Consider the following 17,142-nt stretch of genomic DNA (forward strand, 5'->3'; position numbering starts at 1 on the left):
AAGTGAAATTGCAGCTCTTGACTAAAGAAATTCTTCAGAAATGTAGCCTAAAACTCAAGACAGACCTTGATATATTTGTGAGAAGGAAAAGTATACACTCGTGTATGAAAAGCAGAAATCAGAAGCATAAGAAATTGAGAATATATGTGTAAACTTTAAAATTAATAGTTATAAAAAAGAAAGAAACTCTGACTCTCAGAAGGCCAAGCTCTGTGATGTGTAGAATGTACAGAGAATAGAGAAATGCTGCTTCATCTGTGCTAAACTGTAGGTATTTTTACATTTTCATGTATATTTTTGAAAATTTGCTCAAAATTACATATTGAATGTAACGATAAGTTTGGGATTTGTTTCCTCTCATTCAGCTCCTACCCACATACTTCTAAAGTCATTGGCAAATTTCTAGACACAGTATTAGTTATGGGTATACAGATTTCTTTTGAAACTCTGAAGTTTCAATAAAGCAATGGTTGGCAATAGCAGGAATCTAAGGTAATTTATCTAGGTATGGGTAGAAGGAAGGTTTCCAGCTCATAAAATCATGAGCTGTTAAAATTGCCAACAGTGCCAAAAAGAAGACATGAACATAAATAAAATCAATTTTAAGAAAACAACTTTCTCTATGCAGTGAATTAATTTTTTTAGATACATGTGCTTTTGACCTGTTTTCTGAAGCCAGATTTCTCCATTTTCCCTTTCTATACCCATGCTAAAATTAAGAGATAGATAGGAGATGATGCTGCACTGCTAGAACCCATACAAGGTCCTACTTAACAAAAAAAAAGTGACTTGGCATTTCTTTACTGCCAAAAAAATCCTTATTTAAATAGCAAGATATAATGTGAAATTTTTACATCTGTAAGGATGAAGGCTGGAAGCCAAATTACATTAGTCAATTGAAAATGCATTAATTTCTTAGAACTAACTGTCTAACATAGTTCACTGATGTTATAAAATTGAGTTAGTATGGTATGGAAATGATAGGAAACGATTAAATCTCTTCTGAGCACTATAAACACAAGTGTGACATCAGTAACTGGCTTCCAGAATTTATCAATTATAAAATCCATTTCATAAACCAGAAGATATAAAGTATTCTTGACTGAATTAAAGTATATGAAAAAAATTTGGCAACATTCAGAGCTCTTAAGTGGTGAGATAGTTCTGATTGCAAGTGAGATTAGTTTTATTTGCAATAAATAATTTTCCCCTCATAATAACTTGCTAATATAAACAGACTAAGGTAAACTCTCTAATTTGGGAATATGGCCCTGCAGCCTTTGACAGATTTTTATCAAGTTGGATTAATTGAATAAAATTACTATTTTTTTACCTTAAAAGGTATATTTGTACCTCCTAAGCCCTCCTAAGCCCTTTGCAAATGGCAAAGCACAGTCCACTTGCCTTGGTGCATTTTATTTTCATAATTTAAATGTATAGCTTAGATACTTAAGTCTTGATTACCGAATGAGTTGTCTAAATTTTTCACAAGGAAACAAGTCGTTTTTTATTTAATTAAGAAAGTAAGCAAAACATACATCTTACATCTTTTGACTGCTTGATTGCATTCATAAGGTTGTTTTGTTGATACGATAATGAGCATTTGGCTGATATTAAATCTGACCTGCTTTGATACAATGACCCTCTTAAATCAATAATAGCTGCTCTTCATGATTTAGTTACTCAAGAAAGAATAATATAGCTCAGTTTGAAGGTAAAAATGGGAAGTATTCTCTGCCACTGAGAATAATTTCCCAGATTTTCCTCAGGTTTCTTTTTTACTCTTGTTTTGAGACTTGTTTTGTAGTTGGAAAGAACAATTAGTTTTACAAGTGGTGTTGGCTAATGCCAAGTCACAGCCAGGTACCCAACTCATCAATGACCTAGTAGTTGGGTTCAGGTAGTGCTTAAGATAAACAAAAGCTGTTAGGATCAATGGATGCAAAATATCTAAAATTTCCAGTATTACTCTGGAACAGCATGATCACCTGATAATTTCAATATAACATAGTTTTAGTTCATTATGTTTTCTACCTCGCTGTGATCTTGCCCTCTTACAACCTTTGGGTTGATAAGAAGATGGGAGGGCGTGAATAATCCATTTATAACATTTTTCTGTCAAACGATCCACATCAATGTAACTCAACTCCTTAACTATTCCTTAATTATTCATAATCTTAATCAAAAGTGAATAGTTTAATGCAGAGCAGTGGCACGTTCTTCTGCAGCACTTGATCTTATTTCCTGTGCAGTTTTGAATATTGCTCACCTGTTGGAAGGAAAGACAAAAATTTGCTGAAAAGGCATCTGGAGCTTCTTATTTCTTGTTTGTGGACTGTTATTTTTTCTTCCTGTTCTTCACACTAAAAATAAAACTTCTCAGTCTTGATAATGTTGCCTGTTACTATCTCTCCATGTTTTAAGATTTTCCTATGTTAAAGTCACATTCTGTTACATGTGTAAAATAGCAGCAGTCCCTTCATGGCAAACTTAAGTTGCTTAAAATGTTAGAAAGATTACTTTAGATTGTGAAAAGGTAAGGTAAGCTCCATTCCCTGCTGTAAAGGCATATGATTTATGGGAAATGCTTTTGAGAAGTGTTTTCAATACATAAAAGTGGTTTGAGGTGTTTTTCAGCTGTATAATCAAAACACAAATGATTTTAAGTGTGACACAGTGAGCAGAAGTAGGAAATTTTCCTCACTCATCACAGTTGTTTTATTTAGTACCATTTCTAGTCGATGGAGAAAGTTGGTTACTTTTCTTAGAATGTGATGAGCTGGAGATACCTCTCTGCATATAGATTGTCTGTGGGGAGAACCATGGTGGTCATCTCAGTCAAGTTTCAAATCTCTTAGGCAGATAATGTTTGACAAAGTGAATTCTGTCCTAGAATTTTATTTGCAGATGAAATTTCTTCAAATATTTAGGAGGAAAAAGACTATATTAGGTGGCATTTTGATGCCTTGGAGAATTAGGAATTGAAAAGAGATTGAACATGAAGTCATAAGTATCAAACTTCTTAATTACTTTGTTGTTGATGGTTTTCCTTTGTGCTCTCAACATCATAGTTGCTGTATTTGTTCACTGTCATGTAAAGTCAGTGTTTGTTACAAAAACACATTTAGGGCAAAACTCAAATAGTTTTCCAATTGCATAAAAGATAAATATTACTTATACCAGCATTTAACAGTCTTCCTTTGGAAAATCCTACTAGTAAGAACATAACATTTTTTAGTGTACCCTTACAGTCGTTTTAAGAAGGGCAAGTCATTTACCAGCTTTGCATCTTAGCATAATTTAAGAGGCTGATCTCACACTGTGAGATTTCTGCACAGAGAGACTATTGGTGATTAGAGGCCATCTGGGGCAACCATAAAATGGTAAAGTTTTAAATTCCCAGTGATGTAAGGTAGGAGATCAACTAAACTTCCACCTTGAACTCACAGAGGGTGGACTTCGGGTGCCTCTTCAGTACTCTATTTCAGAAAGTCCCTTAGAAAACAGTATTTATAATAAAGTGGTCCTCTTTGATAACAAAGAGGAGGTTATCCTTATGTGCCAAGAGATGAGCTAGTGGGGAAGAAGGGTGGCCTGGCTGAACAGAGAGCTTTCACAGGAACTTAGAACAAAAAGACCATTTAAGACCTTTGGAAGAAGGGGTAGGCAACTCACAAAGAGTACAAGGATATCATTAGGTCATGTAGAGAGAAAATTAGAGAGGCAAAAACTCTGATAGAATTCAATCTGGCCACTGCTGTGAAAGGTAATAAAAAGTGTTTTCATAAATACATTAGCAGCAAAAGAAAAAAGAAGTCTCCATTTCCTTGGAGGGGAACACTGTCACCTAGAAAGAGGAAAAGTCTGAGGTACTTAACTCCTTCTTTACCTCAGTCTTTAACAGAAAGACCAGTTATCCTCAGGGCAAACAGCTGCCTGAGCTGGTAGGGGCAGAATAGACCCCCTGTAGTCCAGGAGGAAGTAATTATGACCTGCTGAGCCACTTAGACACTCTGAAGACTGATGGGCCAGATGGGATTCATCCAAGGGCACTGAGAGTGGTGACAGAAGAGCTCACCAGTCATTCTCATCATTTATCATCAGTTTTGGCTAAAAGTTGAGGTCCCAGATGACTTGAGGCTGGCCAGGAAAGAAGGAAAACCTCCTGGCTGGAAGAAAGATCCTGGAAGTGGGGGAAGATACTGACGATAAGAGAGCTGCCTGGAGATGAATACCAGGGGATGCACAGAGACCATGGCTGGCAGCAGTCAAGATCAATTACTACAGACAGCAGCTCAATGTGAGTCAACATGACTTTTCACTCAAGCTTCCCAAACCACGAGCAACCTCCCTGCTAGAAGTGAAAGTGGAAACCCAGTGAACATAACAGGGCAAAGGGGAACTGAGGGCACGTGGGAGTGTATGAGAAACAACTAGGGTTACAGCTCTATTCTCATCAGTTCTTAAATAAACCTTTATATCCAGTTTAACTATGGGCTGTTGTTTACTGTCTCACCTGTCATGCATTTTACTGATTGTAAAATCATTTCTTCCTCACAGAAAAAATTACATGAAGTCTATTATTTTAGTTCCTTATTTTGTAAAATACCTTGTAAAATTCTATTTAGGGTGTCTCAAGTACTGTATTTTTTCATTCTCTCATTTAATATTACAGAGATTTTTTTGACCTGTCATATTTACAACACTCTTTCTTATGCATTCAATGAGAATGCAGTAATATTTTAATTAAATGCCAAATTACTGATGAATAAATGATGTTTGTGTTTATGCATGTCAGCCATTCTCCAGCATTAAGATATAATTAGAAATGAAGTCTGGAAGAAAGACTAGATGATACATAACAGTACTCTGCATTTTTAACTCTTTCTGTACTAATAATTTCTATGTATCCTTCTCTTCTTGCTTTCAGGACAACTTGTATGTTAATTTTTATAGTGTGTGAAACAGAATGCTTTTTTAAAATCCTATTTCTCTCCAGTAACAGAGTCCTTAATAGAAAAATGGTTTCTATAAAGGAATCTTAATTAACATTTATAAAATGTCATGGTTTAACCCCAGCCAGGAACTAACCCCCACTCAGCCACTTGCTCAGCACTCCATGGTGGGAAGGGGGAGAAAATCAAAAGCTATGAGTAAGAAAACTTGTGGAGATAAAGACAGTTCAATAGGTAAAGTTAAGCCATGGACAAGCAAAGCAAAACCAGGAATTCAGTCATCACTTCCCACAGGCAGGTGGAGGCTCAGGCATCTCCAGGAAAGCACTGCTCCATCATTTGCAACATTGACTTGGGAAGACAAATGCCATCACTCCAAATGTTCCTTCTTCTTCAGCCAGCTTTACATGCTGATTGTGACACAGCACAATCAGCTGATTGTGATGGGGTGTCCCTTTGGGCAGTTGGGATCAGGCCATGTGCCCTTTCAACTCCTTGTACACTCCCAGCCTGCTCATTGGTGTGGTGGGGTGAGGAGCAGGAAAGGCCTTGACTGTGTGCAAACACTGTGTGACACCAACTAAAACATCTCTATATTACCAACACTGTTCTCAGTAGGAGTCCGAAACACAGACCCACAGTTGCTACTGTAACTCTATTCCAGTGAAAACCACAAATGTAAATCTTTCCTACTTTTATTAAGCTGGTAAGAACTATTTTCAGCACATGGGGAAGCTTATCCTAAAAGAAATAAGGCAGTTCATCTGTAAAAATAATTTAAAGGCGTAAACTATTCTTATGTGAGACCTCTAAAAGCAAAGCATATACTCTCAAAACTGCACTTTATCTCTAATGCAATCAGGGTACATTGATTTTCCAGCCTGCCATTCATTTCTGGAAGCATCTTGATTGTGTTAAGAGTCTTCCTCACACTTGTTAGGATCTGAGAATGCCTCTATTTTACAGGAGTGTCTCAGAGAGGACAATATCTCCTAAATATTCCCAGAAGAAGTTGAGACGAGACTGTAAAAGACAGGTCCACTATTGGTACATCCCTTCTTTCTGTTTTTATTCCTCAGATCAGTGATAAGAGCACTCTTCTGGTTTATCAGATTCTTGACTTCAGTTCTATCCTTAGCTTGGTGGAATTATAAACACCTTCCAGAAGTGCTGTAAGAACTCCCCAAAGCAGTCTGTTTGTCTGTTCTGTTCTGCATGTAATAAGCATTGACTGGGTTGAACGGATAAAGGAAAAGTGTTCACATATGGTTCCCCATCCCTTGGGCTAGAATATTTACCTGAGTACAGATTTGTATTTTTCCACTGTGTTAATTGTTTTTTAAGTATGTGTCTTGAAGCATTTAAGGATTTTTTCTTGTCAATGCAGGGTACTACCCATCTGGAGAATATTCATTGTGAGCAAAGAACAAAGTTTGGCTAATATAGCCCCAAAAATTACAATGCAGAAGTCTTGCCTGAATGAATTATTGCTTAGGAAATCAACTGCATATTCAGGATCTAGAGGTGCTCCTCCTTAATCCCTCACAGACACATAGGTCTGTGAGGTATATAGGTATCTATAGGTAGATCATAGGTATATAGGTATCTATAGGTAGATCATGCATTTTGGAGTCTAAATTATAGATGGCATCAATGAGGTGATGAACTGCTTGAACTTAGATAAAATCTTTGGTAAACAGTAGTGACTCCATTCTGGAATTGTGATTTTTGAGATAGCTGTCATAGCATCTCTGTTACAGGAACTCAATTTATCCAGCCATTTAGGACTGGAACAGAATGCTTATATTCTAATTTTACAGAGCCTTTTCAGAAGGAAAAGTACAGTGTCATATTAAAAAAACAAAATAACATTTTTCTTCTGCTGAAAGAATCTTCAAAGAGAGAATGGACATATTTATTTCCTTTCAAAACCACCAGTTCCAAGAAACAAAAGAAGTTGCAGAAATCAACAAAAAGATGCAGTTCTTAGGCCTCTCAAGTGCTCTTTTTCCAAACAGCAGCTAAGATGAAACTGGTAAGAGGTTTTCCAACTGTGATTATTGACTAAATGTAAAAGATAAAGCTGAAGTTCACACAAATTTGAGATTTGTTGTAACTTCAGAAAGAGTAAGATTTGCACACTGCTCCACTCAGTGCTCAGTAGTTTGACTTCTTAGCTTTTTTTTTTTGAGTTAATGTTTGGATCATTGGCACACATAATCTTTTATGCTTAAGTAAAGATCAGTGTGAAGAACTGAAAGATTTAATGCTCCCTTATTTCTTCAAGCAAGCCAAGTAAAAACATGACTGAATTTGGTACAGAAATTCAGTTTTAGCAAAACCATTGTTTTAACAATTGTCCTAAACGTAGGGACTAAGGGTGTTTTGCAAGTATCATCTAAGGAACGCTCACTTCAATGTCTTGTTTAGAAAGTTTTTTTTTCTATTAAAATTTCAACATATTGTTGCTATAATAACTTATTTATCCATTGGAAAGTTCATGGAATCTATATACTTTGGAGGAAACAACAGGAGTATGGTTCAGTACATGTATTTCCTTTTCCTCTGTCTGCTTTCATCTGTCTGTAACTGACATTTCTTCCCATATCTAGCCCCACTATGTATCTTGAAGTTTAAATTTTTCCTTCATATTTGTAAAAAGAGCTTTCATCAGCTTCATTATATCTGTTAATTTCATTCTCACATCCTTGACTGCATTGTATATTAAATATATTTTTTGCATTGCTAAGAGTTTGCACCATTAAATGAGATTCTGTGTGTGCAAAAGCAGTTGCAAATAATGATGTTATTCTAGTTGTGAATTTTTAATGGAAAGCTGCAACAACATTATCACTGAGTTCTGCTACCAAATGTTGTGGCTTGTAGGAGGAGGAAGCTGGGCTCACATTCTGGAACATACACCGAAAATTTAATTTTTTAAGAGATATGCCTATTCAGAAAACTGACCCCCAGCACTTCCAACTAAAACAAAAATTGTCATGAGTGAGGAAATCAGATTCACATATAAACTGCAGAGTATAAACAATCCATATCTGGTAAGCTCTTGAATTGTTTTCCCAATTACTGTGTTGAGTGATGTAAATGGTGTCTCCAGGAGGGTAAGTGCACAGATACACTGCTCTGTGGATTCATTGAAATCAGTGAGATGCCATTTAAAGTACTCTGCTTGACATGGTTGTGAACAGTGAAATAAACAGCCTGTAAAAGGCTTTATAAATTCCTGCCAAATTACATTCAAGGTACTAGGTATTTATTCTTGTTTAAACCAACATTTCCATGAAGTGCAGTTGTTTTCAGTTTCATAAACTTTGAAATTATACCATGCATGCTGATGCTCTTGAAAAATCCTTCTTTTGGCTCCAAATTCTAAAATGTTCACTTAAAATAATATTCTGTCACAACCTAAGAAAAATGGCAGATGTACACTGAAGAAAACTGCAAAAGCAGTTGCTTCCCAGCACAAACTACTTTATTGACAAGATAAAAATACAAACTGCCTTATCCCACTCATATCAGATAAGGCTAAATCCATTACTCCAGTAATAAAATGTTAAGTGCATAAGTAACAGAAGATATAGGCAGTGGAGATGTTATCATATCATGGGGAGTCCCGTGCCATTGCTTGTCTCATCAACCTGCTTCATGGGAAATGTCAGAGTGCTTCTGTAGACACATCTGCCATCAGCCTGATAATGAATTGCTTGGGGGAAAAGTCTCCTCTCTTTGCAGGTCTCAGTTTGAAGTCCATTATATAAAAAGACCTGGGGAAAAAAAAAAAAAAAAAGCTCTCTTAAATTTAGGTGGAATTTCTTGCATTTCAGTTTGTGTCCATTGCTGTGTGTCTTGGCCACCAGCAAGAAGCATCTGCTTCCATTCTTTCCCCTTCCCTTCTCCCTCAGGTACTTTTACAAATCGACCAGAATCCCCAGAGCCTTCCTTTCTTCAGGCTGAACAACTCTCCTAGCCCTGGTGCAGGGGCTAAACTGGCAGCACACAGCTCAGCCCTGTCGAGGCTGAGCCCCTCACTGCCAGGTCAGCGCAGAGCAGGGCATCCCAGAGGTTTTGTTAGCTTTTGAGGCTGCAGTGCCTCTAACTTCACACACTGATAGTTTCAGGCTCTTACTGGATAAAGGCGAGTGTATGGGAGAGGAAAGCGCAGCTGGTCTGGGTATGTGTGCTTTCAGTTTAATAACATAATGTTGAACATGACCTCTAAGTACTATATTCCTGCCATTCAGTTCATCATACATCTCATGAGTGGCAACAATGTAATATAAAATAAACAAGACTTTAAATTGCGCTAATGTCTATGTTTAGACAAGCATTTCAAGTTTACATGCACTCAGCTATGAAGCACAAGCTTGCAGGCCTTTAAAATACAGCTTTCTGAGGTCATTGTAAGATTAAAAACAATGTGTTGTGTTGATGCTTGCAGCAAGTTAGAAGGTCTTCATGTGCATTATTGACCTGAGAAGCTGTGACAGGCTGGGAAATTGAAAAGAATAAAAACAAATATAAAATTGTGGCCTTGTTGCAGAGTAACAGTGAATCAAGTTTTGCTTGATATATTTTTGTTACACTTTGTCAAAACTTTCAACACCTCAATTACTGTTTTACTTTAAATGCTTCCCAGCTCTTTATTCAAATAGTGTTTTAGTTAAAATTCATTGAGCCGAGGTCATTGCTTATTCACAGCAGCAGCCTGAACGGCTTGTGAGCACAGCTGCAGATGTTTGCCCCACTAACCAGCCCCAGCAAACCCTTCCCTGCTTTTGTGGTAAGGCAGGGAACTGCGGGGTGCCTGGAAGCAGTGCTGGCACCAACACAGTCAGGCACCATCTAGAAGCAAAACATCCAGAACAACACTGCAAAGGCTGACATCCTGTGAAAAATTAGCAAATGAACCGGGGAGAAATCAGCCTACCAAGTAGCTTTCCTTTCTCCTCTGCAGATTAGAATGTCAACCAAAAAATGGAGCAAGGCTGCATTACTTGTGCTCATAAAATTTCATTTAAAGCGCACTGCTGTGATTCTGTTTTAGAAAAAAATAGTAGCTTCCCATCAGAAAGGGGATGTGAAACTTCCACAGCTGGAAATCAGTGCTTTCAGCAGAGACAAGAATGCACTTGCCAGTCAGACAGCTCTCCCTCTTGTTCAGCATTTTACCCCTGACAGTAGCTGTGACCAGGTTAGGAGGAGTAAATTTTGTAGTGGTCAAATAGGATTATCTGTCATTAGAAAAATGGTCTCTCTAATAGCTAGTAGTAAGAGCTTAGTTTATACTGTGTTAATTCCCCAGGTTTTATGTAGTTTTTGTGGACTATTTTTTTTCAGCTGTAACGGAAAAATCAACAAATACCAGTAACTGCTCCCAATAAATTTCTCCTGTAAATGTCTAAATCTTTATGTAAACCTGCTATTAGTTCAGAGTTTCTACAACATTTAGGTTATGCTTGGGGACAAAATCAAGATTTTTGGTTTATTTACTTTTAATCAGAGATTGTAACCCTGCAGGTGACTAAGTATTTCTAATTTGCTGTGTTAGCAAATAGAAGATTTGTTGTGCTTGCTGATAGAAGATAACACCTGTTAATGCACCCTTAATGCTGCTCTGAATGGAATAGCCTACATGAAGCTCAACAGAGTCAATTCCCTTAGGAGAAAAGTATTGTTATAAATCCAGCAATTATGTTGTTTTCATTGTATTTGTATAAATGGAAATGTTATTATACAATTCATCTAAATGGAAATAAACAGTAAGTCAATTAATTTCTAAAAGTTTCAAGCCTTTTATTAGCAAGTGTCCTGCATCAAAAATATTTTAAGGATTTATTTTTAGCCACCTTGATGCCTGCCATATTTTTGGATGCTTTTCTCTCATATAAAGTAGATAGCTGCCTTGAAATCCTCATTGCTAAGCACCACAGTGTGTGTATTTTGGCTGTTCTGTGTTTTGGATGCATCCCTGCTTAAGTATCCCATTCTAATGTTTTCCTTGTTATTACGGCTCTGCACATCTTCTCTTTACTGTCACATAAGCCCTGCGTCCTTTTTGTTCATTCCCAGGCTCCACTCCTTTCTCTATTACTGTGCCTTTCTTTGGGTCCCCTTAGATATTTACTTTGCCCTGAATTATTTATCTCCTTCCTCTGTCCACCTCCTTTTCTTTTCCAGCTGCCTGTGGGCATGTATCCTATTTTTTTTGCCGTATTGATAATTTAGAGAAGCAGATTTTTAATAGCGACATTAACAGACAACTTACTTACCTGGGATGTGTTATGTTGGGCAGAGTTTTTTTCAGAATATTATGAAGTTTGTTGGTGCTTTCTAAAATATGTCTTAAAAAAAGTAAATTATTTAAAATCAGTTTTCATGTAAATGGGATATGTAAAAAATTTGAAAGCTAGACTTAAGAAAAAGCTAAACAGATACATGGAATGGTGAATGCATTGTCACACTGAATGCATCCCCACCTACCTATCTTGTTTCTGCAGTTGCAATCTACTGGTGCGTCATCACTTTCCAATGCTTCTTTTTAAGACATACTCACAACTCTAGAACATGGTGAAGCAAAATTTTTAGCTGATACAAGAGTAGGTGCCAAAGAGAAAGGAAAGAGCACAGCAGGAGCCAATATATGGGCTTCTTTCAAACAGAGTTGACAAACAGGTGATACTAAACCAAAAAAGTTGCTTTTTCTTTACCTTTCTCCTTTCTCCCCAATATTTCTGTGAATTATAAGATACTGTGTTTCTGTACTACAGCTTTTTCCCTTTCTGCTACACATGCTTCATCTTCTTGTATGGAATCTCTTATATAACTGCATTATGAGTTTTGGTAACTTCAAGCAATGAGTTATTTAATAAGTGAAGCTAGTGTTTATTTTTTAACTGTTGTTGACATCCACCAAAAATGATTTTTGAGAGCCCATAAAACTGTGCTTCTTGCATGAAGGCTATTCCTTGCTCCCTGACAGGAAAAAAGTACCTTCACTGTGTTTTTGCTAGTTTTTTGGATGGGGACTAGATTTGGGAACTCCGTATGTATTCATATTTTCTTAAGTATAGTCTGAATTTCTATTTAAAAACAACAAACTAATATAAATTGAAGCTCAAGTGCAGTAACAAAAATTAGATCTCACGGGTTTTTTTTTGTTTTGATGTGTTGTCTCTCTCCTTTCAGAATCTCTGTACCCACACCTCTATCAACAGCACTCCCTGTGGTTTCTTCTGATGCGCCTCACTTGCCTGACCCTGGTGTGGCCTCTCAGATTTCCCCTGCATTGCCATCTGTGTGCCAGGAAGGACTGTGCCATAATGGAGGGACTTGTCACCCTCTCTCTCTGCCTACTGGGGCCACCTCATTCCAGTGTGACTGCCCACTGCACTTCACTGGGCGATACTGTGAAAAAGGTAACAGTGATTAATTTTGTCCCTGTTAGTTATGAAATGAAAGTCTTATTCTGCTTTGGATATGAAAAGGGGGAAGAGGTATTGATTGTCATATTTCTCTGCTTTCATCCCAGTTTCTTTTAGTTAACTGAGGAGCAAATTCATTGAGGTAACTAGAATAATACTTATTTGCAGTGTAAATTAGGTGATATGAGTCAGGCACACTCCTAAGGGTTGCAATTTGAGTTAATGAAAAAAACATAGCATTATTTGTGCAAAATTGTAGTGCACAGTTTTAATGTATGTTTTTCACTGTATTATTTCTGGGACAGAAGTAAGCTGTCTTCCTCAAAAGATTATGTTTTCCATTTCTACAGACGGTTTTTTCCATCAATGTGTAAGATCCTTTGTTGAAAAAGGCTTTTCTTTCTCTCTGTGACTCATTTATACTTATACTACTGTTGCTCATAGAGCACAGATCAATCAAATGAACATAATTGGAATTTGAATAAGAAAATAATTCTTTTAGTAATTTCGGTTTCTTTGTAAAATGAATCAAGGCTATAAGGCAAACTGATCAATATTTCTGTTTTGTAATTGTAATTGTTTTTCATTATTGCTTTTCAGAAGGTTCTTTTTTAAAGCACATTTCATAGCTGGCTTCAAAAACTGTTTTAGCTTTTATGGTACTGTGGTTTATGAAATGCAGTAGATAATTCTCATAAAGGGCATTACTGGTGTACAGGAAAAGAACTAAAAAAATGCCTAGAATATGGTTATATAACTGTATCATCCTCCTAATGAACTTCCCACAGTATGAAGTAAAAGCAACTAGAGTTAAGAATGCCTTTGCCAGACTGCTAGTGTATGTGAGCTAGCATCACATTGTATTACTGTCTAAAAATAGGTCATTGCACTCCCTATATGTGAAAGCAGTCACTGACTGTCAGCTCAAAACAAAAAAAAAATTGTCATGTTGCTAAGATATCAGAGACTATTTTACCATGTAGCCTTTTCAAGTTTATAATAGATCATATATTTGCAAATTTCCACTGTTAAAATTGAGTGCCATATTTTCTACATATTTAGTCTCTGGGTGTACTCTTTGCACTTGCTTACAATACATTGCAGATGTGGAAACTGCAACATGAAATAATGAAACTAAAAAAGGGTGTTCCATAAAACATGAAATAGTTAGTCCTTCAATGAAGTATTTTCAACATTTCAATAAAATTTTTTATTTATTCACATACATTTCATTTGCCAGAATTTCTTTCTGTGTTCCAAAGAATGCAATTGGCATCCTTTTTATCAGCATCATCTGTGCTGTTTTGGATGAGGGCACTTTCTGATTTTTTGCAAGGGTTATGCTAGGAGTAGGGAATGTTCAATTTAAGCAGGAGTTTGACTGACATCCTGTGATAATAGGCCATATCAGTATGTGTGCATAACCACTTTGTGGGACTCCACACCACTGGTTCCTTACACCACTGTCTGATTGCTGCTTTCTTCTGACCTTCCAGCTGATCTATCAGTCCCCAAGGGTCTTCTATTGATGCCTGGAGAGGCTGACCTAGAACAGAGGCTGGACAGAGTTAAAGAATAAAGTAGATATTTATTAAAAGCCCTTAAAGGATACACCTTGGGCAGCACAAGAGCCTGACCAGGGCTACACTCAAGATGGACCCAAAATGGTCACAAAATGGACAACCGGTCACGAGGTTTCACACTTTTATAAGTTTTGGTCCATTAGCATATTGGAGTTAATTGTCCAATTACAGCCTGAGGTTATGAAATGCCATCCTCTCGGTTTGCTCTCATCAATTCACCTTTATGCTTTTTGGGCCTGAAGCTGCAATGGTGTCCTTGGTTCTCAGGCTGGAAAAGGATTGTTTTGTCTAACTACCCTGTGAAGAGAACTTGCTAACACTTTATATGAAGTTCAGAGTTAACCATCAAGGCAGCACAGGATCTGAAAAATATGAAAGTTAAAACTTAAGGCATCACTATGGTTTCATGTTTTTGATGATAACTGACACGATCTGTGTTTGAATGATATTATCTGGACAGAGTACTTCCATGTGCCATAGACTTTAGGCATAGTATCTTCTGTTTCATTTATTGAAAAAAGTATTTTATGCTGCTCCTTCAAAAATACAGTGTTCATAGTAATTTTCTCCTTTGAAGCTTAGCCAGTGCAGGTCAGCAGAATTCATACATTGGAAAGAGTTGACTGCAAACTACACTTCTAAGAAAAGTTGTCTTCCAAGGAAGTTTATCTTAGTTGTGTAAATGAAGGGGGACTTCTCTCTTTCTTTCTGTGATTTTGTTTCAAAAATCATGTGTGAAAATATGACTGAATTATGACTACCCCAAGATCAAATTAAAAGCATAGGACTCTTGGACTTAGTTGCAGTTGTAATGGAATCTCTGATGGTTAGGACTGACTCTACATAAAGTACATCAGTAACCATTCCGTTCAATAAAACAGAATAGAAGCTTTAAAGAAACCCTGAAACAAGCAGCTCCATAACCTCAGCTGTACAACCATATAATCCTTTTAATGGTCAAACACCCTGTTTCCACAATGTATCTATTTTTTTTCCTAAAAGTGGAAGAGATGCCTTTTGCTTTCCTGCACCTTACATGATGTTGAGATAATAACAGAGATTAATATTTCCACATAGGTTGTCTAATAATCCTAGCACTGGAAGAATAACTTTTTTTTTTTTTTGTGTGGAGATGAATTAAGTTCTCTTTTCACAGAGCTCTGCTTTTACCCTCTAAAACCCCCTTTTCAATACAGGGAACAGCCTCCTCCTTTTTGCTAGTGCTGCTGGGTGAGCCTGGGCTGCTGTATCTGACATGTTCACTGGCTGGGAGCTCACTGGGGCAGCTGCATCCCAGAGCTCATGCTGTCACATTGCATCTTTAGAGAGATCAGAATTTGAGTTGATGGATCCTTTATTTAATAGCTGAAAAGTAACTACAGCTTAGAGTGATCTTATTTAATCCTAAATTTTCAATGAGATTGATAATTTAGTCTAATGAAACCAGAATTCGACCAACTGAGCTATGATTATAAACTTTTGATATTCAGAGACCTGTTCATCAAGAAATCTAGAGAGAGCTCATAATTACAGGAGACAAGAGAATCAGCAATAATTTTATAATTATTTACCATAGACCTCCCAATGGAGAAAGTAAATTGTCATGTATGCAATACAGAAACTTTATGACAATCAAGGAATTTTTCTCTTGACTCCTTAATGATTTCTGTTTATCTTAATGTGATCTGTTATAACATGCTATTATGTATACCTATACATTTCAGCAATATATTTTCATTAATCATCTTTGTGATCTGCCTTTTACATACCCTTAACAAAATTTCAGCAAGAAAACTCATCGTACCCTTACCTTTATTAACAGTGCACATGGTTTTAAAGCCACAGGGTTTTACATACAAACCCTCCGTGGGTATCTTAGCTTCACTAGAATGGGTGAATTTGTTGACTAAATGGCTATGGTAGATACATTTCGTTGGTTGCTAACTATTTTTATTACAGTGTATAAGAGCACCTTCTAGAGGGAGAGCAAGTGAATGTCATTATCAGTTATCTGTTTTAACTTAATGATTGTTATTAAATGCAATTTCTTGGCTTTATTCATTTGTTCCTTGACTAGTAAGCTCTAGCAGGTTGTTCTGCCTTTACAAAAAATACATTCAATTCATATTTTTCCCTATGGATATATTAGACCATAGCAGTTTATCTAGATACACTGTGTACTTACTGTAAGCAGATACCTCTGAATTATCTCTAAATGACAGTTTTGGAAAATGGAACTCTATCTCCATTTTTCTAATGAAATAGAAAAGTATACATACAAATCAGTGTATTTGCCAAATTCAATTTGAAGTTATCAACACTGGTTATATACCCAAGGCCAAAGTGAGGATCTAGTGTAGAGCATAGAAGGGCAAACATCTGAGGCCTCTGTTCCCTTTAATACTGCTTTCAGTATTTCTGCTTTTCTATTTTTTTAATTCCAAATTACCAAAGTTAATTGGAAATTAGAAGTTAGTACGAGATGAATTTTAGATCTTTATTAAAATGCGGCATAGAAAATATGTTTGTCACATAAACTTAATCAGTGGTGAGTGCTACATGACTGCTGTTATCCAATAGCAAGGGAGGATTTTATCGATGGGGTATGAAAGGTAGATAGTGTACTCTGCACTGCCCATTCTTCTTTTTCCTTTCTGTATAAATTAGCTTTTTTACTTTAACTTTAAATGTATCATTCTTTCCTTATTAGCTAAGCTGTGTTATCTGCTTCATTGTGTAATTCCCTCACGAGTAGAAAAAGCTGCTATGGCTCTGCTTTAGCATGAAAGCAGATGGTGGTGCATTACTGGAAAGTTCATAGCAATAGTTGGGAATATCACTGTCTTGCATGTGTGAAGATGGTATATCCTTGACTGTTAATTATAAGATTAACATTTTTAAGTCTCCAAAATTTTTAGTATTCCGTGAAAGTTTTATAAATTGTTCAATAAAAAGTGTATTTAAATGTCATGTGTTAAAACCAGAAAATCTGTTGAATTTGATATGTTGCCTGTGTATATTTTGTACATTACTTAAAGGTCAACTCCTTGGGCAAAGCTGCAAAAATAGCAGTAAAATGGAAGGCTGTTGCAGGCACTTAGGTTGGAACAGTCACACTAAAGACTTTGCTGCATTTGTTCCCCAGCATACACTTGTTGAATTCCT

The 17,142-nt window shown here is 36.5% G+C and overlaps 1 protein-coding gene across 1 annotated transcript in view; it reads left to right on the plus strand.

The window, feature by feature from the left end:
* EYS (eyes shut homolog) overlaps positions 1-17,142 on the plus strand; it is a 723,503-nt gene that overhangs the window by 522,056 nt on the left and 184,305 nt on the right. The window contains 1 exon segment of the mRNA XM_066547467.1: positions 12,159-12,388. Within this exon segment, the coding sequence (XP_066403564.1) occupies positions 12,159-12,388 (230 nt within the window).

This window comes from Molothrus aeneus, chromosome 3 (assembly GCF_037042795.1).
Source record: "Molothrus aeneus isolate 106 chromosome 3, BPBGC_Maene_1.0, whole genome shotgun sequence".
Classification (NCBI taxonomy): domain Eukaryota; kingdom Metazoa; phylum Chordata; class Aves; order Passeriformes; family Icteridae; genus Molothrus; species Molothrus aeneus.